The sequence below is a fragment of the Rhinolophus ferrumequinum genome, chromosome 15 (genome assembly GCF_004115265.2).
Source record: "Rhinolophus ferrumequinum isolate MPI-CBG mRhiFer1 chromosome 15, mRhiFer1_v1.p, whole genome shotgun sequence".
In the NCBI taxonomy this organism is placed as follows: domain Eukaryota; kingdom Metazoa; phylum Chordata; class Mammalia; order Chiroptera; family Rhinolophidae; genus Rhinolophus; species Rhinolophus ferrumequinum.
The window spans coordinates 40,107,343-40,133,242 of record NC_046298.1 but is presented as its reverse complement, the minus strand read 5'-3'; the positions used below and the strand labels follow the sequence as shown (position 1 = coordinate 40,133,242).

At 51.7% G+C, this 25,900-nt stretch overlaps 1 protein-coding gene across 3 annotated transcripts; it reads left to right on the top strand.

Moving 5' to 3' along the window:
• The first annotated feature begins 325 nt into the window (after positions 1–325).
• DEDD2 (death effector domain containing 2) lies at positions 326–16,246 on the top strand. 3 transcript variants are annotated; one of them, XM_033128056.1, is made up of 5 exons: positions 326–758; positions 2,251–2,616; positions 4,106–4,228; positions 7,250–7,393; positions 15,324–16,246. In XM_033128056.1, the coding sequence occupies exons 2-5, from the start codon at positions 2,289–2,291 to the stop codon at positions 15,713–15,715; spliced, it is 987 nt and encodes a 328-aa protein (XP_032983947.1). In that variant the 5' UTR covers positions 326–758; positions 2,251–2,288; the 3' UTR covers positions 15,716–16,246. The 3 variants fall into 3 exon arrangements, with proteins under 3 accessions (XP_032983947.1, XP_032983948.1, XP_032983946.1); XM_033128057.1 differs by lacking the exon at positions 326–758 and adding an exon at positions 1,483–1,641 and having other exon boundaries at positions 2,241–2,616; XM_033128055.1 differs by lacking the exon at positions 326–758 and adding an exon at positions 1,506–1,641.
• The last annotated feature ends 9,654 nt before the right edge of the window (positions 16,247–25,900 follow it).

The window sequence follows — 25,900 nt, the reverse complement described above, 5'->3', positions numbered from 1 at the left end:
CAGCGTAGGGCACGCGCCCTTGAGCCTGCGTGTTGAAGCTCAGGCGGGGCTAGGCGAGTTTCTCCACGCACGCAACTGTGCCCTGTGGGCTGGGCTCGCGGCTCCGAGGAGCGCTTGCGCAGTTCTCCCGAGCCGTTCCTCTGCTAAGTCTGAAAGTTAAGTGGAGAGAAATGGGCACCATTGGAAAGCAAGGGCCCATGGAGTGGCCTGGGCGGCGGGAGACCTTGATCAGAGGTGTCATTTCATAGCTGAAGAGACTGAGCATCTCCGAGAGCACAGCTTTGGAGCCAGACACAATTGGGGTAATTCCCCTCTCTCGGCCTTTTATTCCTGTGTAAAATGGGCTGGAATCATGTGCAAGGCTGTTGATGGAATTGGATGAAATCAAACACATAAAAACGCTCAGCGCAGGGCCTGATACATCGTGGGTGCTCACTATAACTCATTTAACATTGACGTAGTCCTTCCCAGTTTGCTTTCCCTTCCCTCCCACTCTTCGGTTGATTTAATGATATTAGCTGATTGGGTACCCACTGTGTGTTCGACCCAGGACTGGGCTTCAATAGGTTACAGTTGCCATCAAAGAGGGGAAGGGACTCTTCCAAGGTCCCTGCTGCAGCCCAAGCAGAGCCAGTGCTGAACCAGTGCCAGGCAGTACCTAGGTCTCCCGCCTCCGAAGGGGAAATAATTCCGGAAGTGGGAACCAGTCCAGGAGGGGACTTGTCTCAAGGCACGTGCGGGCCCTGACCTTGACTCACGTAAGTTGGGAGCGGGGTGGCCACCACACCCCAGGCTCCCCCATGCAGCCTGAACACCAGTTGCAGGTTAGAGATGGGGGTATTGGGAGATCCCATGACCTTGGAGGGCAGAGACTCGGAGGAGTTATGGGGGGGGGGGAGTTGGGTTCATGATGGATGCTGGAGGGGCCTACTGACATCTGGGAGGAGACATTGGTTCCTAACATGAGGTGAGGGAGTCCTTGTCTTGCTCAGAAGGATCTTATAGATGGCGGGGGGGGGGGGGGGGGGGGGAGGGAGGGCGTCTGTTGGACAAGGAGGGATTCTAGTCGGGATCATGAGATAGTACAGCTGGGTTGCGGGTTCCTGGTTGCCATTAGGAGTAAGGAGCAGTCTAATGGAAGGGCGTCCGAGTCCCGATCAAAAGAACCTGGGCACTACTCTGAGCCAGGACCGTCATGATTGTGGTCCTTTGCCAGGGGCTGGGGGCAGTGGTAATGTAGGCGTCTATGTCGTCTTTAAGAGGGAGCTGTAGTCCATGAGATGAGTCGTTCCGAAAGGTCGTGACGTGGGGCAACAAGGACCCGGCGGTTTGCGTCACGAACCGGCAGAAACAGCCCTGCAACCGTGTACCAAATTCAACTCAGACGCGGAACAACACACGCTTTGCGCAGGCGCAGCGCAGGCCGACCCAGACGCTACCGTTGAGGGCGGGCCTGGAGGGGTGGGGCTTGAAAGCCTCTCTCTGCGCTTGCGCCTAAGGGGCGTGGCGGTCGCACCTGCGCGAGTTGGAGGAAGGAAGGAGGGGCGAGGTGACGCAGGCGTAATAATAGAGAAGGTGCCAGAAAGATCCAAAACAAGTGGCTGCGGCCGTCGCCCAGGAGTCGTTAGACGCCGGATTCCGGTGAGGATCCAGAGAGGCCTAAGGGCGACTGGTGGCGGGTAGACGGAACCACCTGGGAGCTGGGGAGAGGGCGGTACCACCCTTACAAGGCGAGGGGGTCGGGTTCGGACAGCACCACCTGTATGGAGAGAAGGGCTACTTAGAGTCGGTCCCACTTGTAGGGGGCAGAGGGTCACTTTGGGATGGTACCAATTGGGTGGAGCGATGAGGCTCATCGGACAGTACCACTGGACCGAGCCGAGGGTCACATCCAGACAGTGCTACCCAGAGTCAAAGGGCAGTCGGCAGGGTGCCTCGGGGTGGGCCCGCAGTCTTGTTCAGACCGAATCACTTAGTCGGTTCCGGAGGCTGGTTCGGAACATTCCACCTGGGGAGGGGCTTTCGGACTCGGCAGGATAGACTAATCGGTCTAGTGGGGTCTGGCGTCTCAACCTGTTACTAGGGGACCTAGGGCGATACCATTCCTTTCCGGGGAAGGGGGAGGCTGAGACGACTGAAGTGTGAGGGTGGCCCTGCCCCGCGGGATGGGATCGGGGAGACACACTGGCGGAGAAGGGGCCAGGCCCCCGCGTCGCTGACCTCCCCCCCTCCCCGTTGAGTGGGTTCTAGGCCCTGGTTCGAGCTTGTTCCGCCCCTCTCCCCCGGGTATGGCGCTGTCTGGGTCGACCCCTGCCCCGAGCTGGGAGGAGGATGAGTGCCTGGACTACTACGGGATGCTGTCGCTTCATCGTATGTTCGAGGTCGTGGGCGGGCAGCTGACCGAGTGTGAACTGGAGCTGCTGGCTTTCCTGCTGGACGAGGCTCCCGGCGCCGCTGGCGGCCTGTCCCGCGCTCGTAGCGGCCTGGAGCTGCTGCTGGAGCTGGAGCGTCGCGGGCAGTGCGACGAGAGCAACCTGCGTTTTCTAGGGCAGCTCCTGCGCGTGTTGGCCCGGCACGACTTGCTGCCGCACCTGGCGCGCAAGCGGCGCCGGCCAGGTATGGTTGAATGGAAGGGCGAGAGACTTCGGTGGTTAAAGGGCCTTCTTCCCCATCTGGGCCCCTATGGTGCCCTGATATGGACAGCGCAATATCAGACAGCCTATGTCCCACCCCACTCTCCCCTCCTCACAGAGTAGCAATGAGAAACGCAAGAGGGAGGAGGCATGGCTTTGGGAGGGGCGAGCTGGTGGAATTTGGCCTCATCAATAATAATGTTTGTGACCACTTTATGGAGGGCTTATTTCATGCAAGGCACAGCATAAGCCCTTCATACGAACTATCACTTTGTATTCTGCTGGTAATCCCATGAGGAAGTCCTGTTACTGTCCCACTGTACAGGGAAAACATCAGATGTAGAGAAGTTAAGCAACTTGTCCATATATAAGAACTGAATCCTGTATGACGGCACAGGAGATACAGGGTGACCATCTGACAAAGTATTTGTTCCATGAGGCTTACATTTAGTGGGGGAATCAGACATTAAAACATAAACAATTTACATATGGTTGTAGAAAGACTAAAAAAAAGGTAATGGAATATAGAGGGTAGGGAGCTCCACTAAGTGAAGGGAGGCCCCCTTAGATTGGATAACCAGTCAAGACCTTTCTGAGAATGTGACATTTGAACTGAGGCTGAACTGGTGCCACTGTGCATAGATCTCAGAGGAGAAAAATTCTAGGGAGAGGGAAAGGCAAGCTTTCAAGCCTTGAAGCAGGAATGAGTTTGGCATCATCAGAAACCAGTGTGGCAGGAGCGAGCAGACGGGACCAAAGCAAGGGCAGAGGAGATGAGAAGCCACATCACAGGGGCTTGCAGATAACATAGCTAGAAAGTGGGAGCTAGAATTCAAACCCAGCTGGCTTGTATCTAGAGTTGATGCCCTTAATCCTTGTGAGGAAAGGTTAGCAGTCTTGAGGAGCTGGGAAGGTTTAAGGCACAGGAACCCCACGCTGCATAGGCCTTGAGCTGTTGAGGCGGTGGCTAGTTTGGGGAGGGGGATCGTGAGACTACCTTGCCCACGGTAAGCCCATGGGATTTGGATAACCAGCAGAAGCGCAGCGTTAGGGAAGAACTGACATCACTTTTGGAAAAATATATCAGGAGGTCAGGCTCTGGAAGAGAAGATTTGGGGAGTCTGCAGAGAGGCCTGCTCACTCCTTGGGGCATCAGGGAGAGCGGGGGGGGGGGGCAGTTGATGGGGGGTAACATTGTAGGGATCCTGACCATGAGTCAGTTTATGGAATAACTTGGAGCAGCTGTAGACCTGGGTCGGGTGGCCCCAGGAGGTGATGAGTCCTCTATGTCAGGAGGCATCGAGCAACCACTAGGAAGGAGGTGTTGGAGGGGGAGTGAGTATCTGGTCTCTGACCTCTGGGGAACTCAGGTACCCTGTGGGGCAGGCATTCGTCTCAGGGGATGGGAATTGGAGGCTGGGCCTGGGAGGGGCTGGAGGCTATGAATACTTCTTTCCATTCTCTCCCCACAGTGTCTCCAGAACGCTACAACTATGGCAACTCCAGCTCTTCTTCAAAGAGGACAGAGGGCAGCTGCCATCGCCGTCGGCAGTCAAGCAGTTCTTCAGATGCTCAGCAGGGCCAGTGGGAGACAGGTGAGTCCAGCTGGGTGGGCGCGACGTGGTGTCCTTTTCTTGTTTCTGAACCCTGATGAACCTCCCCAATCCTGACCATCAAGGAAGGGGCCCAAGGGGCCATTCTGTCTCATTTTTGCCTTGTGTGTGTTTACTGTTGCTACAAAAGCATGTGTCTGGAAGTAACATACGGAATTGTTTCTCATATGCCATTTAGATGATTTATGTTTCATCTAAATGGCATCACATTATGGGTTCATCATTCTTGACATGGCTGTCTTTGCTGGACATGTTGCAGAGGTTATTTATGTTGAGTAACTCCAACTGGTATCTTTTAATTGGTGTGCCTATTAATTTATCCAATCTATCTCCCTCTCCCAGTTTTTTAATTATTCAAATGTAATTTCAAATATGCAGAGAAGTTGAAAGATTAGTACAGTGAATATGCTCATGTTTTACCCACCTAGAGTCAATAACTTTAACATTTGCCATTTTTGCTTTACATATGTGAATCCATAATTCTGGTGTTTTAGTTGAACTCTTTGAAAGTAAATTTTAGGCATCAGGACACTTTACCCCTAAATCAGTCGGCCTCTCCTGAGAATAAGGAGATTCTCTTCTACCACTTCAAGACCATTATCGTACCTAAGAAAGTAAGCACAAATTCTCCGATGTCTTGATGGTCCATTTTCTTATCTCCTTAAGATTGTCTCTCCTTTCAGGATCCACTCATAGTTGAGTTGTTATGAATTCATTTATTACGTCTACTTAACCTCTTATTATAGAACTGAAATGCCTCCCCCATCCCATACCATTTTCTTTTTTTCCCATGACGTTGACTTTTACCCTACAAGACCAGCTGTTTTGTAGAGTGTCCCAGTTGTTTCCAGAAGTGTCTGATGGTGTCATTTAAATTGTCCCTCTTGTCCCCCATTTTTCCTAAGTGGGAATTGGGTCTGGAGGCTTGATTCGACTCAGGTTCCACGTTTTTGGCAGGAATGTTCCTTGGTTGATGGTGTGTGCTTGGCGTTGGAGCATATCAGGAAGCAGAAGGTCTAGTTTTCCTATTGTGAGTTTGATCACTTGGTTAAGGTGGTGTCTGCCATATTTGTCCTTTATAAAGGGACATTTTTCCCCCTTTATGATTAGTAGACAATCTATGGGATGACACTTTGGCACATCATGTTTCCCAACAGCCCCGGTGGGCTTAGCATCCATTGGTGATCTCTGTCTGAAGCATGTATTACACTGGTATTTGAAAAATGGTTATTTTCTAGTTCTTTTTCTACATCTGTTAGCTGGCATTCTTTCAAGAGTTTTCCTTTTCTCTCCCTTCCCCTCCTTTTTTGTGTTTTGTTGTTGTTGTTGTTGAACTATGAACTCATGCGTTCATATTTATTTGCTGTGTTATAATCAATGAGTCATTCTATCTGATGTTCAGATCGACTACCTCCTATGTCTTTTTGACATGTCTCCATCATTACGTGCTTCCTGCTTTGTGGCACTGCAAGATGTCCTGGGCTCACTTGTATTTTCCCCTCCCTAGCCTTGGAATCAGCTGTTTCCAGAAGCCTGGTATCTTTTAGGGACAGTGGTATTTATTTAGAGACCAAGATGTGCTGAGTGTGTGCATTGTAGTGAATAGAGTTAGAAACTTCATATTGGTGATGAACACACAATGTAATATACAGATATACAGATGTATTATAGAATTGTACACTTGAAACGTATGTAATTTTATTAACCAACTTCACCCCAATAAATTTACTATTTGAAAGTTCATATTAGTATTTTTAATTCAAAATTCACATAACAAAGATTTTTTCTCTTACACTGAAAATAATTGTTCTTAATAACATTGAGATGTGGATTTATTTGCTTTATTTTACAACAAGAAAAAATAGCTTTAAAATTACAATGTTAATATCACTGCTGACTATGCACTGAAGGAAACCATGTATTTGTGGTTCTTCACCTCAGAGTATATCTATTGAGAGTTTGCAGTCAGAATATTCTTCCAAGTAGCTTGAAGTAATTGTTTTGTCCTGTTCATGTTACTAATTGTATATACAATTAGATTCATTTGTATCTGTTTGTGTTTAATTTTATGGTTTGTTTCTTCTGTCTGTGAAGTTTTTTGAATATGTGAAAAGTAACTTATGTAAACAAGATGTTCTTAGAAGTATCACTTCCACTATTGTTCTCCCTAACCAAATAGGTAACCAGTGTCATTCTTACTTTCATTCTCATTTTCAATTTCATCCTTGATTTATCCTTACAGTGTTTCATCTTGCAAAAATATGAAATATATATATATTCTTGTATCTTCTTTTTTTTCTTCTTAAAGTGCAGTTATTCTTTGTTGTTGTTGTTATTATTATTATTATTATTATTATTATTATTATTGGAGGGCGCAGCTCACGGTGGCCCATGCAGGAATAGAACCAGCAACCCTAGTGTTATTAGCACCACGCTCCAACCAACTGAGCCAACCGACCACCCCCTCTTCTCCTTTTGTATGTGAAGTATCACAAACTGTAGACACTTTTTTTTTTTTTAAGGAGGGCACAGCTCACAGCGGCCCATGCGGGGATCGAACCAGCAACCAACCATCTGAGCTAACTGGCCACCCCTGTAGACATTTCTTTTGCACATTGCTTTCCTTCACTAAACATGCTGGAAATTACTCTCTATTCTTTTTGCTGGGCATTTACCTTATTTGCAGTGTACACACTTAATAACTATAAACAGTGCTCAGTGGCTGTTGCCATGCTGGTCTCCTGGTGTGAGCGTGCAGTGATTTCTCTAGGGTCACACCTGGGAGTGGGACTGCTGTGAGGGATCATGCTCGTCTGCCCTTCTAGATGATGCTAGGTTATACTTATTCCTCACCTGATGAACGAGACTTCTGAGGCACAGGAAACAGAGGGCCTCACCCAAGGTCTCACTGTGCAGACACCAGCCTCGATCTCTTCCCCGGGCACCGCCTTGGTCCCCTACCTATCATCCCGATCCTCAGTAACCCCATCTCTCTCTGCTCAGGCTCCCCACCAACCAAGCGGCAGCGGCGGAGTCGGGGCCGGCCCAGTGGTGGTGCCAGACGGCGTCGGAGAGGAGGCCCAGCCGCCCCCCGGCAGCAGCAGCAGGAGCCAGCCAGACCTGCCTCGGAAGGCAAAGTGACCTGTGGTAGGTGTCTGTGGTCCTTGGGGAATGCACGTACAGTGCCTGGCAGGCTGCAGAGCCAGAGGACAGGAGGAGCGGGCATTTGTTTGGGTGCGGCACCCCTGTGGACACCCAGCGGGCGAGCACTCGCTCCCATCCCTCTGTTTAGCACAGTGGGATCCTTGTCCTTTCTGTTGCCATCTTGCTGTGCCGCTTCCTCCAGGAAACCTTCCCTAGCCCCAATTTCATTCGTTTATTCAGCCAACCTTTGCAGGGGTATATTTATTCAACAGTCCTTTCTTCTGCAGGGGTGCAAATGGGACCCTGAGACAGGCTGTCTGATTTAACTCCGGCTTTGGCACTTAAATAGGCTGGTTGATCTCGGGCAGGGCACTGAACCCCTTTGTGCCTCAGTTTCCTCTCTGAGGCTGGTAATGGTACCTTCCAACCAGGGTTGTGGAAAGAGAAAATGAGTTAATGCTCATATACTCGGAACTGGGCCTTCCCGGACCTTTGCTACATACCAGTTTTCTCACTGACGGCCATGTGTTTGGGGTGGGAATAGCGGTAAGGTCCCTGCCCTTGTGGAGGTGACCCTCTTTCCAGTACAGTGACAGACCTGTGAAACTGAAACTCACTTTGAATAGTAAGTGCGATGAAGAGAGGGTGGGGACCCTGGAGGAGCCAGGCAGGCCTCAGAGCGGATGGGGGTTTGGATTTTATTCTGTGAATCAAGTGCTATTAAGGCTTTCGAGCCGGGGGAGGTGAGGCAGTTTGACAGCTGTTTTTCAAGGAACTCTGAGCCCGTCTGGAAGACAGTTAATAAATGAGTTAGGATTTGTAAAGTATTTAGAACAGCTCTGGACACATGGCACATGCTCTGTTGGGTGCATGTTAAGGCAATTAAACGAAGTAGGAACAGGGAAATGGGGGACGAGGTTGCCCAGTCCAGTAAGAAGGGGCGGTCCGGCCTGGAGTGGTCGCAGTGGAGAGGGTGAGAAGGGGGCTGGACTAAGGAAACGAAGACATGGGCTGAGCGGACCTGCAGACAGCTTGAGCTGGGCGGGCTGGGGGACTCTGCTGTGGACACTTACGCTCAGACCTTGCCCTTGAGGAATTCCACCTGATCCTGAGGGGAGGACACAGGTCTGGGGGGCACACTGTCTCTCACACACTCCCCCTGCCCACCTCTCTGGTATCCCGTCTTCTGGGTTGGGCAAGCCTGTGGACATAGAGGGGATCAGGTGGGGAGATGCTCAGGCGGAGGTGGGAGGATTGGAATTGCAGGTGGGAAGGTCCAAAGTTGCAGCCACTCTACGTTGCCCAGAATACCTTGCAGCTCCCTCCTGCCATCGGCAGCGCCTCCTCCAGCCCACAGGGCACCAATGCCTGCTGCCTCCCGGGTGAGGCCCTCAGACTGGGCGCCACATCCACTCCATAGATGAGGCTGCAGATACCTGTGCCGGGTGAGTCCGGAGGCACAGACCAATAGAGCCGACTTGTGATCTCAGACAAGCCCCGGCTTCAAGGGATGGCTGCCTGGTCGTGACTCTACCCCGACTCAGGGGTAATTACCAGGGTCACCAGGCTGGCTGTGCGGCCCAAGGAGTCACTGCCTCCCTAGGGAGCACGCCAAGCTGAGGCTGGGGAGGGGTTTTGCCAGTAGAGGCATCAGGTCTTTTCCTTGAGGGCAGGATGGTTCTTCATGGGGTGTGGCTGGCTCTTGGGGGGGGATGGGTGAGCAGGTCTGACTGCTGACTCAGAGGCAGGGTGGGGCTGGAGTGAGGCTTATCCAGTAGGGCCCTGGTTTTCCCCTCTAAAAGTGGAGCTAGCTTACCTTTAAAGAAGCCCAGTCCCAGGGGTAGAAGGAGGCCTTTCCAGACTTGAGTGAGGAAGGATCCTGTCATTCTTGTCCCCTCCTTACCTGTGATAGCTGTGGTTGATTGACCCTCAGTAGGCTGCCCTCCATTGAGGGGCAGAACCAGACTAAACTCCACAGGGCCCAAGAGTGTAAGGAATAGGGCATGACGGGTCGGGTGGGGGTCCTGGTCTCTCTCTCAGGGCCATCCATTGGCCACTGTGCTGGGTGTGGTACCACCTGACCTTGAAGTCTCAAGATAGCATTGAGGTATAGGGGTGATGGCCCCCATTGTAGATGGTAGGGGTGGAGCTGGGCTGAAACTCGGGGTTTGTTCATTTGGTAATTCCACATATATTTATAAAGCACTTACTATATGCTAGGCACCGCAAGGATGGGAGGCTCTTGCCCTCACGGAGCTTGAGTTCTGGTGGGAGGAGAAAGCCAGGAGACAGAGATGTCAGATGTCAGTCGAGAAGAGAAACAAAGCAGAGCAAAGGGGTAGAGAGTGATGGAGGATGCAGTTTTAGATGTATTTTCTACATTGGGTAGTCTAGGAAGGCCTCTTAGAAGAGCGTGTGGATGGCTGGGGAAGAAAACTGAGATAGAGGGGACAGCAGGAGCCAAGGCTGGAGTGGGAGTGCGCCACGGTGGTGAAGAGGTGGCGGGAGCTGGCGGGGCTGAATCGAAGGGAGCAGAGGAGGCTGCTAGGAGGTAAAGGCAAGAGAGGTGACCAGGAGCCCGTCCTGCGGGCTGTGAACCATGGATCAGGGCTTCACATTTTTTAAAATGTTGGAAAGCAATTGGAGAATTTGAATAACAGGCTGCGCTTCGCTTTTTCCCCAATACTTTCTGTGTAGAAGATACAGAAGCAAACAGACGAGTGTAACGAACCCTGGCTCTCCATCACCCAGCTTCAAGCGTTGTCACTTGTGGCTGATGCTCTTTCATCCGCCATTTTATTTGGGAATCAGTTGCAAGTGTCCTGTGATTTCATGTGTAGGTTTTTCACTGTGTACTTCTAAAGGATAAGAATGCTCTAAAAAAAATTCACAATTTTTTATTATAAAATGTCTAATGAATGCTCAAATTTCCAATCGTCTCATAAGTCTTGGTTCTTCTAAGTCTCTCCTCATCTATCGGACTCCCCTGCCATCTGTGTTCTCTCCCCCCCATTCCCTTACACTGTATTTGTTAAAAGTAGCCCCATAGCCTTTCCCAAAGACTGGATTTTGCCAGTTGCATCCTGTGGTAGGGTTGATTGAATGTGTTCCCCTGTGGTCTGTATTTCCGGAAAATTGGTAGTTGGGACGGAGAGGCTTGATCAGCTTCTGGTTTCATGTTGTTTTTTCAAGCTCACTTCCTAGCTGGGATTTTGCCCTTACCTTTCTCTGACGTTGGTGGCAGCTTCTCCTTATTGCCTTGACCACTAGTTCAGTAGAGGTTGAAGAACTTTACATTTGACGCCATGACTCTGGCTGTGTCTGGGGAAGACTGGAGGAAGGGAGGGGTCTTCCTGTTGTCCAGAGGACGGTGGTGCTGGCCCTGCCCTGGTGGCGAAGGTAGCACACTGGCTGCCTCTCTTCGCCATGCACCATGGGAGCTCAGGTCCTCTGTCTCCAGCGGCCCTACTAGGCACTTGCAGAGGGAAGAACCTGAGTGAGATTATCTCTGGCCCCCAACCATACCCAGCTCAGGGCCTGGCACACAAGGCTGCTTATCTGCTCACGTGGTCTGGGGCCTGCCCCTCCTACATTCCCTGGTTCCCCACTAGGAGGTCCTTCCCATTTTCCTTGGTGTCTCATTCTGTCCAAGAAGAGAGACTGATGACGTGTGGGTTTGGAGGACAGGAGGGTGCTGGGGCTCACCTGAGTGCAAGAGGCAGGAGCAGCTCCCCTCTCTAGGAAGACATAGCCCCACCCTCTGCTCTGGGGCCAGGGAACATTTTCCTACAGCTGCCCAAGTGGAGAGGAACTGTTGACAAACGCTTGGTATTTCTGGCCACTGGAAACAACTCAACCAGCCTCCAGCCCAGGTCGCATGAATGCTCAGTACCTTTCTTGCCTCACCCCTCACTATCACACCTGGGCCAGTCCATCCACTTCTCTCCATGTCTGCTGCTTCCATCCTGGGCCAGCCACCTGCGGCCTTCCGGGACTGCTGCTCTGGTCCTGTTCCCAACCACCCACCTGTACTTGGAGGGCTCATTATGTGCCAGGCCCTGGCCTCTGCTCTTAACCTGCATCCATCCACTCATGTAATCCTCACAGTGGGCCCATGGGAGCAGGTAGTGGGGTTAGGGTGTGTCACAGAGGGGGCCACTGAAGTGCGGAGAGATGTGGTCACCTCAGGAGGTCCCAGACTTCCTGCCCTGGGCTTGCCAGGATGTGGTTGGCCCCGCCCCTTCAATTGTCCCCTTGTGTCCTCCTTCTCCACGGTGACCCAGCCATACAGGCCCTCAGCCTGTGAATACTCCAGGTTCATTTTCGGCCTCTGGACTTGAATGTGACTTTCTCTGTCCTGAGGATGCTGCTCGTCCCTTCTCTCCTGCTTTCCTGTCTCCATCTACTTGTCCTCCTTCACATTTCACTTCCAATGTCATTTCCTGGAGAGGTCCTCTCTGATCGTTTCAATCTAAATTATACCTTGCTCTCTATAATTTTCTGTCCTTGCCCTCAGGATGTCTTTTAATTATAGATTTCTGTGTATGATTGTGAGAGGCAGCACGCAGGATGGGGTCGTTAAGAGTTCAGGCTCTGGAGCCAGGTACCTCAGTTGGAATTCCAGCTCTGCCCCTTCCTGCCTTTGTGGCCTTGGGCAGGTGACTCATCCCCTGTGCCTCATTTTCCCCATCTGCAAAAAGGGGATAATAGCACTGCCTCATAAGGTTGCAGGCATGATCCAAAAGACCAGTAGGTGTGAAGTGTGAGCCAGCCTGCGGTAAGTACTATAGAGGTGTCACCTATTGTTACTAAATCATTTTGGTAGGAGTCAAGGAGAGATTGCTCTACGTGCTACGATTTAGGGCCAGAGAGGGAGCGCTTCAGAAATGGAGCTTCTCCTTTGCCCTCCTCTTGCTGTGTGCTGTCCTCTTGTGTTTTAGCCCAAGGTTGGACTGTGGTCTGGTGAAGGGTTTCCTCCTCTATAAATGGGGATAATGAGGTGCTGCGAGGATTCCGGGGCCTGAGGCAGGGGAGGGACTTGGGTGGGCCAGGCACACGGGAAGTGCTCCTTCCAGTTCCACTTGTGTCAGGGTGCTCGTGTCACCCCCATGTTCCCGGCACTCAGTAAATAGCTTTTGAATGAAAGAATGAACAAGACACACACGAGCCCACCCTGGTTCTGTCTGTCTTCTGTCTCCCGTGTTGTCGGGGGGCCTCGGGAGGCTCTTTATGCCACACGTGTAGCAGCAGCTTGTGCTGAGGAGAAAGGTGATCTCAGAGAGGGTTCACCCGGGTGGGGCACTGTGGGTGACGGGGGGTGTTCTGGGCAGAGGCGGTGGGTCGGCCGTTTTGTGAGTGAGTAAGGCAGGTGCTGGGAGCGCTTCCCTGGTGACTGGAGGCCAGCGAATGGGAGGACGTAGCTGGGATTGAAGGAGGAGATGAGAGGAGGTTGGCTCAGAGGGCAGGGCCTGGGCAGGGGCTGTGGGATTAGAGGCGGGTGTTGAAATCGCAGTTCCTGTTTCTGAGTGCTTTCTGTGATGCAGGCCCTAGGTCAAGCATTTCCCAAGTTGCCTCATTTAATCCTCATGATCCCACCGTGTAGTAGGGACCTCTTGTTTGTTTATGTTTTTCAGATGGGGAAACTGAGGCTCAGAGAGTTGAGGTCACATGCCCAAGGCCCCACAGCTAGAGTGTGGCAGAGCCGGGACTCGCCTCAAGGTCTGTCGGACTCCGCCACCTGGCTGTGCCTCTGTCACTGAGCAGCCCCATATGGCCTTGGACAGGTGCTGCTCCTCCCAGTCCCCTGCCCCCTGGCCCATGTCAACTGAGGGCATGGTCATTCATAGGAGTCAAGGATTTGGGACCAGAGGTCTTACCTGGTCCTTAGAATGAAGGGAGCCGGCCTGAGTGCCGTGGGAAGTCCTGAGGGCCAAGGCCAGGCAGGTTTCCCTGGGCCTTGAGCAGAGAGGGTGAGGTTCACCTCAAGACAGAAAGAGGAAGGGTTTGGGGTTTGGGGTGGGAGGAGGAAGTGGGAGATGCTGAGAACTCATCTGAGGGAACAGGAACCCTCAGCTTTCTACTTTGTGCTCTGCTGCTGACATGGTCTGTGAAAGGTGAAGGGAGTCCGGGGTATGACACTTCCGCTCCCAGAGCTTCAGTTTCTTCATCTGTCAGATGGGTTGAATGTGTCCTCTGCCCCACAGGGCTGATCCTGCTGAATCCCCAGAGTAAAGTGTTTGGCACATCCGAGCTGTTGGTGGCTGCCATTCTTGGAGCACCTGTTGGGCACCGTGTGTGCACAGTGCCAGCTAGTTCCTTTCGATTCTTCGCTCTTTTTAATCCTCTTAATCCTTCACAGCAGTAATTGTCCCCTGGTTTAGGCAGGAACCTGGGCTCGAATGTTGTGACTTGTCCCAGGTAACACAGCCAGTGCCTGAAGCTCCTAGGTTGGAATCGGCTCCATTGACCCAAAGCTGCTCTCTCAGGCCTGGGAGGTTCCGTGACCTCTGTCGAGTGCTGCCACTGCCTGGCCATGCGACCTTGAGCTAGTCACTGCACTTCTCTTTGCTTCCATTTCCTCCTCTGTACATTGGGAGTGATAACAGGGCCTGCCTCTCAGGGTAGTTTGTAGATTCAGTGAGTTCATAGGAGTCCAGCACTTGGAGTGGTACCTGGCAGGCAGCACTCTGTGGTGTGTGGTGTGGACTGCTGTTGGTATTTCCAGCTTACAGCTGATCCTCAGGACAGCCTGTGCCACGTGTGGAGAGGAGGTTTTCTGTTAGTAGTCCCTCTTCATAGTGTGAATTCAGTAATCCCAAAAGGAGGTGATATTCCCAAGGTCACATTTACAAGGATAGTCTTAGAAGTCCTGTGTCCTGTCTCCTGTGCATAGCTGCCACCTCATTTGGGCTGATGAGGGTGGTAAGTGACAGAAACTCAACTCAGACTGGCTTAAGCAGAAAGGAAATTGTAGCTGGAACTCATGTGATGAGCTCAGAAGTCTCCTTCTCTATCACTGGTGTAGGCTTCATTTCCTCCCCTCCTGGTGGCATATGGCCCCCAGCAGTTCCAGGCTTAGGGCTCCATCTTAGCTTCTGTGGAAAGACAGTAGTACTTGGTTCCAGTAGAGCTGGCCCAGCTCCAGCCTCGAGTCTCCTGTGCTTGGTGTTTGCTGGGCGGGTAGGGGGCTGGGGAGATGGTTGGCCCCACATGAATCTTACTATTTAAGGGGGAGGAAGGGTGAGGCTGGTTGCGTGAAAGGCAAGTCCATTCATTCATGCATTGGTTTTTCCACAAATAGGAGTATATATTGAGCACCTACTGTGTGCCACAGGGCTATACAAGTGAATGAAACAGACAAAAATTCCGTTCTTCAGGGAGCTCACATTGTGGGGAGACAGGTGATAAGCATGACAGAAAGGTGAGAAGGTGATAAGCTCGCTGGGAAAAGTAGAGCAGGGTATGGGAACTGGGAATGCTGGGGGCCAGGGGGTGGGGGGAAAGTTTTACATAGGGTGGTCGGGGTAGGCCTCATTGAGAAGGTGGCATTTGAGCAAAGACCTGAAGGAAGTGAGGGAGCAAGTCCTGTGGACAAAACATCCCCAGCTGAAAGGGAGGCAGGGCCAGGCGGAACCTGCCTGGTGGTGGGGGGAGAAGCAAGGAGAGGATGAGGCTGGAGTGGGGCACGTGAGGGAAAGAGGAGGAGGCTGCCAGGTCAAGAGATAACAGAGGCCAGACCACAGGAGGGAAGCCATGTGAAGGTGTTACCCGTAGTTGGGTGTGGTTACCAGAAGGGGGAAGGATGTGGGGGCAGCTGGAGTTGCCTGCAGAGGCGGCTCGAGGGAGGGAGGGAGAGAGGGTGGCGGTTCGCCTGGTCCCCCTGTGCTGGGTGTTGGTTTCGGCCCCTCACTGACCAGTCCCTTCTTCCTCACAGACATTCGGCTCAGGGTGCGAGCAGAGTACTGTGAACACGGGCCGGCCTTGGAGCAAGGAGTGGCGTCCCGGCGGCCCCAGGCGCTGGCGCGGCAGCTGGACGTGTTCGGGCAGGCCACTGCAGTGCTCCGCTCCCGAGACTTGGGCTCCGTGGTGTGCGACATCAAATTCTCAGAGCTCTCCTATCTGGACGCCTTCTGGGGCGACTACCTGAGTGGTGCCCTGCTGCAGGCCCTGCGGGGTGTGTTCCTAACTGAGGCCCTGCGTGAGGCCGTGGGCCGGGAGGCTGTCCGCCTGCTGGTCAGTGTGGACGAGGCTGACTACGAGGCTGGCCGGCGCCGCCTGTTGCTGATGGAGGAGGAGGGGGGGCGGCGCCCCACTGAGGCCTCCTGATCCTGGATCTGGCAGGACTGACCCCACCTCCTAGGCTCCAGGCCACCTTCTCCCCTGGAGGACGAAGATCATCTCTGCCACTAGGGGACCATCACTCTGGCAGCTCTGAGGACTGCGACAGACCGACAGACCGATAGATGGCCAGGCCCCCTGATAGCCTGGCGCCTTGACAGCTCTTCCGACAGGATGTGGGCGCTGAGGCCTAAACCACTTCCAGCTGAGTTTCCTTTCCAAGCTCCCTCAATCCCCACCCCCAGGTGTGTTCTTTCAGCTTCAGGAGACCAGGGGCTCAGGCATGCAGATCCCAAAGGGCAGGAGACACAGCCACACACTCACCGAAGGCCCCCTGCACATCACGTCCCTGACCCTGGGCTGTGGGCACGCACTGCCCCCATGCAAATCTCCCCTGGGCTACTGCGCTGGCCTCCTCCACACACTTCTCTGGCCTAAGGGCCTCTCTCAGGATCTCTGATTTACCCCCCCACCTTCACCCTGGGCTTCAGCCACACTGGGCACTGGGGCTAGGGCACACCTTCCACACACAGACCTGGCCCTCTACCTTCCTCTCCTCCCCAGAGCTGGAGAAGGAATTGCACAGGGACCTGCGCCCAGAGTGTCACGTGTGTGGCAGCAGCATCAGACCAAGTGTGTGAATTGCCCATGGGGCCAGGACCAGAAGCCAGCTGCCTTCTCAGAAAGAGAAAGCAAAGGCTTGGGGGCTGATGGGAAAGGCCTTTTACAAATGGCGCCAATAAAAGTGCCCTGGAAAGGGCATAGGTGGACATCAAGGTTCCCTAGGACTGTTTCTTAACTGGGCTGGAGGAAGGACCTGATGAGAGCCTGGGCCTGGTACCAATCCTGGAGTTCGTGGCCCAGTACAGTATCAGTCTGGAGGGTGGGCAGGATGCTAAATCATCTGCCAGCTGCTACCACAGGCTTGCCCGCCTTTCTGGGCTTCAGTTTCCTCATCTGTCAGAGGAAATACTGCCTTGGGGTCATAAACACTCCCAGCCTGTTCGCGCGTGCTGTGCTCCTTGGGAGTGCTTGTATTTTTAACTAGTTCAGTGAGGTGGGTCAGTGATCTGCAAGGCTGACAGAACCCAGAGGTTTGGAAACCAAACAAATCAGCAACCAGGCTTCTCTGCCTAGATCCCTCTCCTGGTGGCTCCCTGCCCCTCACACCTTCTGGACAGTCACCTTCTCAAATCTGGATCTCCTAACTCTGAGGCCAAACACTTCCTACCGCCCTGTGACTGCAGGAGGTTGTGGCTCCTGCTCTTTCCCCACCCCTTGTTTATGAGCTTAGGAACTCAAGTTCTTACACAATATCCGGGGTTTTTCTTCCTGAGGGGGAAGGGAGCCAGGGGTGGGGTAGGCAGGGATTTCCAACTGTTGGCCTTTCCTGGGGGAAGGGATGCACCACCTGCCCGCATCTAGGAACCTGTCCTGGACCACTGACCTGTGTTGATATACAGACATAAAGGGGCATATCTAGGAGGTGAGTCCTGTCCAGGAGTCAAGACCTGGCCCAGCTAGTTGCTGTGTAACCCTAGACTGTCCATGTACCCTCTTTGGGAGGGGGCTAAGGTCTACTTGGCACCTACTCAAGATCTGTTTAATACTTAGCCTCTTGTGTAAAGTAGGGATTTTATCCCCATTTTGGCAAGAAATGGGCTCAGAAAGGGGAAGTGACTTGCCTGAGGGATGACGAAGCAGCACTGAGATGGAGAGCAGCTCTCCTTTAGGGGACCAAGATAGGTTGGGGAGGGAGACGGGGAGCTTCTGCGCCCTTTCTCCTTCTATTGAGTAGGCTTGAGCCAGAGTAGGCTTTCTTTTCATGACCTACTGAGATTTGGGGCCCTCCTTGTGGCTACTGTGCTTAAGGGTGGGAGCTGCAGCTTGTCCTGGCCTCCGCTGGGCTAAATTCCGGGATCCGCCATGGTGCCTGTCTCTTCGCCCCTACTGAGCGATGGGCCCCGCAAGCCTCCTTACTGGACAAGATTCAGGCCGTCAAGACTTCGGTTCCCTGCTACAAGCCCCAGGGCCAGTCTCAGCCCCGCCCACTCCTCAGGCCACTCCCACAGCCCCGCCCTCTGCGGCACCCCGCCCCTTTCTTTAGGTTCCTACCGCTGTACCATTTTCAGCGCCGGGACCCACCTCTTATTCTGGCAAGTGCGTGCCAGAAGTGAGGGAGCCTAACCTCGAGGCCCCAGGAGTCCGCGGTGGCGGGAACCTTGAGGCAAAGTATCGCGCCTCCTGAGCGTCGCTGAGCGCATGCGCTGTGGAGCCTGCCTGGGCTTTCGAAAGCCTGCACCTAGAGCGGGGCTGACCAACAGACCCCTGAGGCCCAGAAGTGGGCAGACCCAGGCCTTGAGAACAACCCAGCGAGATCAAAGAGCTTCAGGAGTTGAGAAAGATTCTGTGGGGTAAGACCTGGATAGGCTGCGGCCAAGGGAAATAGGGGCCTGTCGGAGCTCCGACGAAGGCGGCCATGGTTTCACAGAGGAGAGGAGCCTGCAGGTGGTTCTTGAAGGATGAGTAAGAGTTCAAGAGAATGACAGAGGGGGGCATTCCGGGCAGAGAACAGCCCTCATGAAAACCTTAGGGAACTGAATGGGGTGTAGAGAGACAGATGGACAGAGTCCAAATGGCGGTGTAGTCAGCCACCCCTTCATTCAGTCAGCAGGTATCTGCAGGTCCATTGTGCCTGGGACATGGCAGCACAGATTCCCCGGAGGCCTCCCAAGGGCCAGGGCCTGAGCTGGCTTCTGCTGGGACCCCTTAGAGGACTCTAGCCTGGACGCTAGCTCTTGTTCTGGTGGATGAGCCAGACTGGGACACCATGGGTCACAGCCCAGAGTGGTCAGTGACTGAACAAGCAGCAGAGGCTGGAAGAGCCCTAGGGACACTGGATGGAGGGACCCAGGAAGTTTTCAGGGATTGGGAAGCGCCCCATTCATTCTATTAGAAATTAACACTACCACCATTATCACCACCAAGATACATTTTAATTGTGAAATATTCAGAAAAGTGCATAAAACAAACGTAGTTAATAAGTTGTTGTAAAACACCTGTGCCTCCCACATTAAGGAATCAATTACCAGAAGCCCCCAACCTGCCACCTTTCTGTCATGCGCTCCCTCCTGATAACAACCCCCCTCTTTCCCTAGGTGGGAACACTATCCTGGCTTTGACAGTAATAATTCCTTGCTTTTCTCTAACTTCCTAGTTTTATGTCAGTCAGTGATATAGTTAATTTTATATCTTTTTGCACTTGACATAAATGTAATCACACAATATGTTTTCTGTTGTGTCTGGTTTCTTCTGCTCAACATTGAATGTGTGAGGTTCTTCTATGTGTTTATTTGTCATTGACTCATTTTTTGAACATCCCACAAATAGTCCATGCCTTGCACTGTTCATGGATATTTGGGTTGTTTCCAGTTTGGGGCTGTCGTTGAATAATGCCTTTGTGAACATTCTTGTGCATGTTTCTTGGTGATCAAATGCTTACATTTCTGCTGGGACATACCTAGAAGTGGAATTCCTGGATATGAGCACAGGTATGTTCAGGTTTGGTAGATACTGCCTTTGTTAGTTTCCTAGGGCTGCTGTAACAAATTACCACAACTTGGTGGCTTGACACAACAGAAATGTGTCCTCCCATAGTCCTGGAGGCCAGAAGTCTAAAATCAGTTTCATTGGGCCAAAATTAAGGTGTCGGACCCATACTCCCTTTGGAGCCTCTCGGAAAGAATTTGTTTCTTGCCTCTTCCTGCTTCTGGATGCTGCCAGCATCCCTAGGTTTGTGGCCACATCACTCCAATCTCTGTTTCTGTGGTCACATTTCCTCCTCTTCCTTCCGTGACTAATCTCCCTTTTCCTCCCTCTTATGAGGATACATGTGACTGCATTTAGGACTCTCCCAAATAATGCAGGATAATCTCATCTCAAAATGTTTACTTGAATAAAGTTTGCAAAGTTTTTTTTTTTTTTTTTTTTTTTTTGGCCACATATGATAACATTCACAGATTCCAGGGATTAAGCCATGGACATCTTTTGAGGGACATTTTTGTCAGTCTACCACACTGGAAACTGTTTTTCCAAAGTGTCTATACCAATTTACTCTCCCCCCAGCAGTGAATGAGTTGTCTTTGCGTCACACTCTTGCCAACGCCTGCTTGTCAGACAATTTAATTTTGCCAGTCTGACAGATGTGTGGTAGTATGTCACTGTGCTTTATTTTTCTTCTCCTTGATGATTAATTTCTGTTCATTCTTGAATGAGGAGTAGGACATCTTTGGGTGGATAGGATGGGCCAAGGTATCCTAGTCAGGTGGATTAGCATGTGCAAGGGTCACAGAAAACATTTATTTAAAATGATTAAGAGGGTTTTTTTTTTAAGTATTAGGTTATTAAAAGATAATGCAGAGATATAAGTGGAACAAAACCAACAGTAAATAAGATGGTCCAATATGAGGCTCTGGCTGGGCAGGGAAGGGAGAGACGCCAGGAGGGGCCTGGCTGACTGGCAGAAAACAGAGGGATCAAGGGGGTGGAGCTCTCTATGAGTTGATGCTACAGGTGTGATGGCAGCAAGGGCCTGCCAGGCCTGGGCGGCAGATGCTGGGATCAGAGCACAGGACACTGGATTTCAAACACGAAAGACAGTACTGGATTGTGGTTCAATCCAGGGCTTTTAAATTTGGGACCCCGAGAGTCCCACGTTGGAATCCTGGATCTGCCACTGTACTAAATGTTTTGCTCAGGGAAGTGACTTCACCTTCCTGAGTGTGTAATCTCACCTTTAAAATGAGGAAACTAATACCCACTTTGCAGGTTCTGTGAGGGGTAAACACATTTAACCCATTTGGCATCGTGCCTGGCATTTGGTATAAATGCTCAGTAAATGTGCACTGTGTGTGCTGCACTTCCAGCTGATGACTAAGTTCAAGGTGTGGCCATGGGAGTGGATGGCTGGAATGGGCTGAAGGTCAGCGGAGATGAGGTGGAAAGAGACTGAGAGGCCAGCTCATTGGAAGGATGGCCCATCACGGGAAGGTTAAGCATCCCAGCAGGGTGGAGGGGCTGGGGTGGGAAGTCTGTAAGGAGGTGTTAGAGACTTCAGGAATGACGGGAAGTGACAGGGACTCAACAGATGTCCAGGAGGAAGTGGGACAGAGGGTGTTAGAACCTGAGGACATAAGACTCAAGGAAGCCAGGGTTCTGTGAAGCCAGACTAGAGTTGGGGGTCTACCTCAGCTGAGTTCCCACAGCCCTTTGTGTGTCCCTCTGAGCTGCCCCCAGTGACCATGTGCCCCACTACGACAGAGCGTGTCAAGGGAGGGCTTGGGTCTGACGCAGCCTGTCGTGGCTAGAACAGAAGTATACCTTGGTGAATGATCGTTGAATGACTTGGGTGTGAGGGAAGGAGAAAAATACTGGGTGGCACGCAGTAAAGGAGCAGATCCAGGATTCCAACGTGGGACTCTCGGGGTCCCAAATTTAAAAGCCCTGGATTGAACCACAACCCAGTACTGTCTTTCGTGTTTGAAATCCAGTGTCCTGTGCTCTGATCCCAGCATCTGCCTCCCAGGCCTGGCAGGTCCTTGCTGTCATCACACCTGTAGCATCAACTCATAGAGAGCTCCACCCCCTTGATCCCTCTGTTTTCTGCCAGTCAGCCAGGCCCCTCCCGGCGTCTCTGCCTTCCCTGCCCAGCCAGAGCCTCATATTGGACCATCTGATCTCTTTCACCAGCTCTCTAATAGCCAGGCTCCCAGCAGGAAACAGGGGGCATCACAGCTGGGTTTTTGAAGATAATTTCATGAAGGGACTATTTGTAGCGGTGTGGGCAAGGTTGAGGGAACCCACAAGGGAGGTGAAGGCAGCAAGAAGCTGTGACCACCCTTAGGCCTGCAGGGGTAAGGAAAGGAAGTGATGGTATTACTGGAGCCTGGGGAGATCCATGAAACATACCTGAGTGGCACCAGAGTTGTGGAGGGCACAGTGCTGACAGAGAGCAGGGAGTAGGAGAAGAAATAACCGGAACAATGCTTTCCTCTCCCACCCTCTACTGTCCTGCTGGTGCTTCCTATGGAGGCCCCACTTAGAAGTCAGAGGGCAAGTGAGCCGGGGGATGCGGTCCACATGGGGAGAGAAGGGTGGAAAATGAGCCCTGCATCCGTCCCCCCCCCCCCCCCGGCCTTCAGCACATCCCTAACCAGGATCCAGGTGGTTGAGGTTGGCTCAGAGAAGAATGGTGGCAAAGTGGTACCTATGCTGCCACTCCAACTTCTTGGTCAGCTTTCTCTCTCAGTTACCATCCTTCCATGAGTATCCCCAACTCTACCCTTTTGGTCTCAACAAATAAAATGAAGATTAAGCAGTTGTGATTTCTTCAACTTCCAATTCAAACCTACAGATATCCACGCCCAGACTTACTTCACGGCTCCGGGCTCTGTTCTAGTCCAACCTCCCCACCCATGCATTGCCCATCCCATCACGACTTCCAGAATGTTACTCCATTATTCTTCCCTTCTCTGTTCCTTCCTTTTTCTCTTTCCTCTTTCCTAGCCTATAAATTATCCAAATTTCTACCACGTTAAAAGCTAACAAAAACCCTCTATGTCCCTTTACTCTGTGCGTGTCCTTTGTTCTCCTCATCCCATCCAAAGTTCTTGAAAGGACAAGTTTGAGTTAGGGTTCTTTGGCTGCAAGCAACAGAGACTGACTCTTGCTAACTTCAGCAAGCAAGGAATTTATAAGAAGGAAATGAGGATGGCACACACAATGGAAGGAGAGACTGAAGAACCAGGCTTCAGAAGGGACGGGGACCAGGGCAGTGGCAGGGGTGGAGATAGCAGAAAGGAATGGCAGTTTCCTCAGGGGCCTGGCTGCCGCGTGAATCAGCTGTAACCACTTTCTGGCCTCCTGTCACGTAAGCTCACGGTTCAAATTCCAGGGAGAGCTTCTGATTGGTGCAGCTTGAGTCATGTGCCTCCCCTTGGCCTGCGGACAGCTGGGCACCCTGATGGACAGTCTCGTGCAGCTGACATAGACAATGGGGAAATGGATGCTGGGTAAGCAGAAGCACTCCTGTGCACCAGCCCCAGCCTTCATCTCTCACTGGACTCTCAGTTCACTGAAACCATTGGAACTGAGCATGTTAATGACCTTTTGCCAAATCCAAGGACATTTTCCAGTCTCTATCTGCAGTTTTTAATTCCATTGACCAGTAGCTCTCTCTTGAAAACCTTTCCTCCCTTGGCTTCTGCATAACAAATCAAGCCAAAACTTAGCATCTCAGAACAACAAACATTTACGATAGTTTCTGCAGGGCAGGAAGCCATGAGCCCCTCAGCTGAGGGGTGTGGCCTCTTCTGAAGGCTCCGGTTGTGTGGTCATGCATGTGAGGAGATAGCATGACAGTTGTCCCCAGAGGGAGAGAGAAGGAGGGAAGGAGGAAGGGAGAGAGGAGAGAGAGAGAGAGAAGGGAGAAGGGAGAAAGAAGTGAGAAGGGAAAGAGACATGCCTGTCCATCCTTTTATAACTTAGTCTCAGACGTGACATCCCATCACTTCTGCCACATTCTGTTCATTAGAAGTGAGCCCCTAGGTCCAGCCCACGTGCATGGGGAGGGGATCACACAAGGGCAAGGGTTCCAGGAGGCGGAGTCCCTGGGGGCATCTTAGAGGCTGCGTACCACAGCTTCCATGATGTAGCACTTGTGGGTCTTCTTCCTCTCTGACAGCTCCTTCTGCCGTCCAGGCAGGGACTCCTCCTCTTCTGCCCACCTTTTAATATGGCCCTTCCCCCGTCCCCCTTCCTTGGCCCATAGCTCCTCATTCTTCATATCCTTCCTCAAGGACACTGTCCACTCATGATTCTAGCTATCACCTGTACACTGATGATGCCAGATCTTCAGCCAGACCTGTTTCCACGATGCTTCACACAAATATATCCTAATATTAACTGTAGAACCAACATAAACGCTGGACACCTCAGACAGAAGAAGTTTCCAAAGAACTTCATTGAATAAGTCCTGTGCCTCTTATTTTCTCCTCCATGGCACCTCCATCCACCCAAGCATCCAGGTGAGACATGGGGCAGTCACCTCCCTCACCCTCATATCCAAACATAAAGCCTGCTGCCTCGACTTACCTCAAGATTTTGCAAACCTGGCGCCTCCCCTGTGCTCCTGATACCGACGTCGTGATACCAGCCTTAGCACCTCTTGCCTAAGCTGCTGCAACAGCTTCATGATTTTTCTTGCCTCTATTCTTACCCCCTCAAATGCATCCTCTCAAAAATGCAGATCTGCCCTTGATGCAATCCCCACGGTCTCTGAGGTCAAAAGGTGCTTAATGACCGGGCCCAATCCAGCCTTTCTAGCAGCATCTTTCTCTCATGGCTTATGCTTTGCAACCCCCACTGCCTGACTGCACAGAATGTGCTCTTCCTCATGATTCTAGCTTTTGTTCTTTGCTGTCTTCTCTGAGTTTAATGCCCCTCCAACTTCGGGAGAACGATTTCCCCTTTAAAACTCAAGAAAACTTCCCCAGGCTGGTTTCCTGTCCCAGTGTTGTTTTGATTTATTGATGTGTTTGTCTCTCTTACTGGAGCACGAGCTCTGGAGAGCAGCAATTGTGCCCTCTCCCCCTTTGCCTCCCCAGCACCTCCCATGGAGGTCGTACTTACACAGGTACTCCCGCTGTGTGCATTGAATGGCTGAATGTATAAACTAGGGATTTATGAGAGCCTAGGATGTGTGAGCTGGTTCTTGAAGTCAAAAAGAAGTTAGCCAGGGTGAGAAGAGTGGGAAGGACAGTCCAGTTATAGGAAACGACGTGCCAAGGCCAGGAGGTAAGGGGAGGCAGATTCAGGGAAGTGCCAGTGGTCTGGTATTGGAGTGTAGAGGGCACAGTGGGCAGTGACTAGAGGGGGTGGGGAGCCAGGAATTGTGAAGGGCCTGAAAAACTGGCTAGGGAGTTTGGCCTACATTCTGTTAGCAACAGGCAGCCCTGATAGTTGGAAGCAGGAGTGACTTGATCAGAGCCGTGTTGTACAAAGATTACCCCAGTGGCAAGTGTGGAGGATGGACGAGAAAGGGACTAGGAGGCTGGGAGGCCCGGTAGGAAGTAGGTACGACGGGCGAGCAGGGAGTGCAGAGGCCTGAACAACCGTGTTTCCCCGAAAGCAAGACCTAGCCGGACCATCAGCTCTAATGCGTGTTTTGGAGCAAAAATTAATATAAGACCCGGTCTTTAATATAATATAATATAATGTAATGTAATGTAATATAATATAATATAACATAATATAATATTATAAATAAGACCGGGTCTTATATTAATTTTTGCTCCAAAACACGCATTAGAGCTGATGGGCCAGCTAGGTCTTATTTTTTGGGGAACTGCAAGGAGAGAAGAGAAGAGGAGATGCATTTGAGAAATATTAGGTCAAATTCTATGAAATTACTGTTTTGTGAAAAAAGCCAGTTGATGATTGGCAATTTTCATATGGTTCATCTTAATATCAAGGAAGAACGTGAACTGGATGGGATTTTGAGCCGGTGGATGTGAACACGAGGAAGAGGCTGTCAGGGCTGAGGCCCTTTTCTATCGCGACAGCCAGATCAGATGGAGTTGCCACTACCGGCAGACGGAACCCAGGTCTGGGGCGGTGGTGTGAGGAAAGGGGCCTGTTCAGGTTGGATGTGTTGGTTTTGAGGTGCCTTTGGGACTTCCAAGAGGTGGCCAGATATCTGGGTCTGAAGTTTAGGAGAGGGGGATACGTTAGAGACAAATTTGGGGGTTACTGGCATGAAGCAGGCAGTTGTGGGAAGCAATGATTCCCCCGGGAGAGCAGCCAACGGAGGAGGAGAAGCCAGGGAGTGAACTTTCTTAGATGCAAAGGGGATTTGTTTGTTTGTTTCTTTGTTTGAGATCCAGTTGGCTTTATTAAGCTATTCATGGATAGGGCAGGATCCCACCTAGCAACTAGAAGGGTGCTCCCCAAAGAAGATTTTTAAAAGATGGTTTGTGGCTGTGTGCTGTAGAGAAGGAAAGTCGGATAGGGCTGAAAAGGGCCTGTTGGATTTAGCAAGGTCGTCTGGGAGTGGGGACAGCAACGGGTGTGGCTTGGACTGAGCTCTGGAGACAAGACTAGGCCTGGCCTTGGAAC

What these genes read in the sequence shown, in the direction of transcription:
- DEDD2 (XM_033128056.1), top strand. Translation starts at nt 2,289, where the DNA reads ATGGCGCTGTCTGGGTCGACCCCTGCCCCGAGCTGGGAGGAGGATGAG. An exon ending in GCGCAAGCGGCGCCGGCCAG is followed by an intron (nt 2,617 to 4,105) that starts GTATGGTTGAAT and finishes CTCTCCCCACAG; the next exon opens with TGTCTCCAGAACGCTACAAC. An exon ending in GCAGGGCCAGTGGGAGACAG is followed by an intron (nt 4,229 to 7,249) that starts GTGAGTCCAGCT and finishes CTCTCTGCTCAG; the next exon opens with GCTCCCCACCAACCAAGCGG.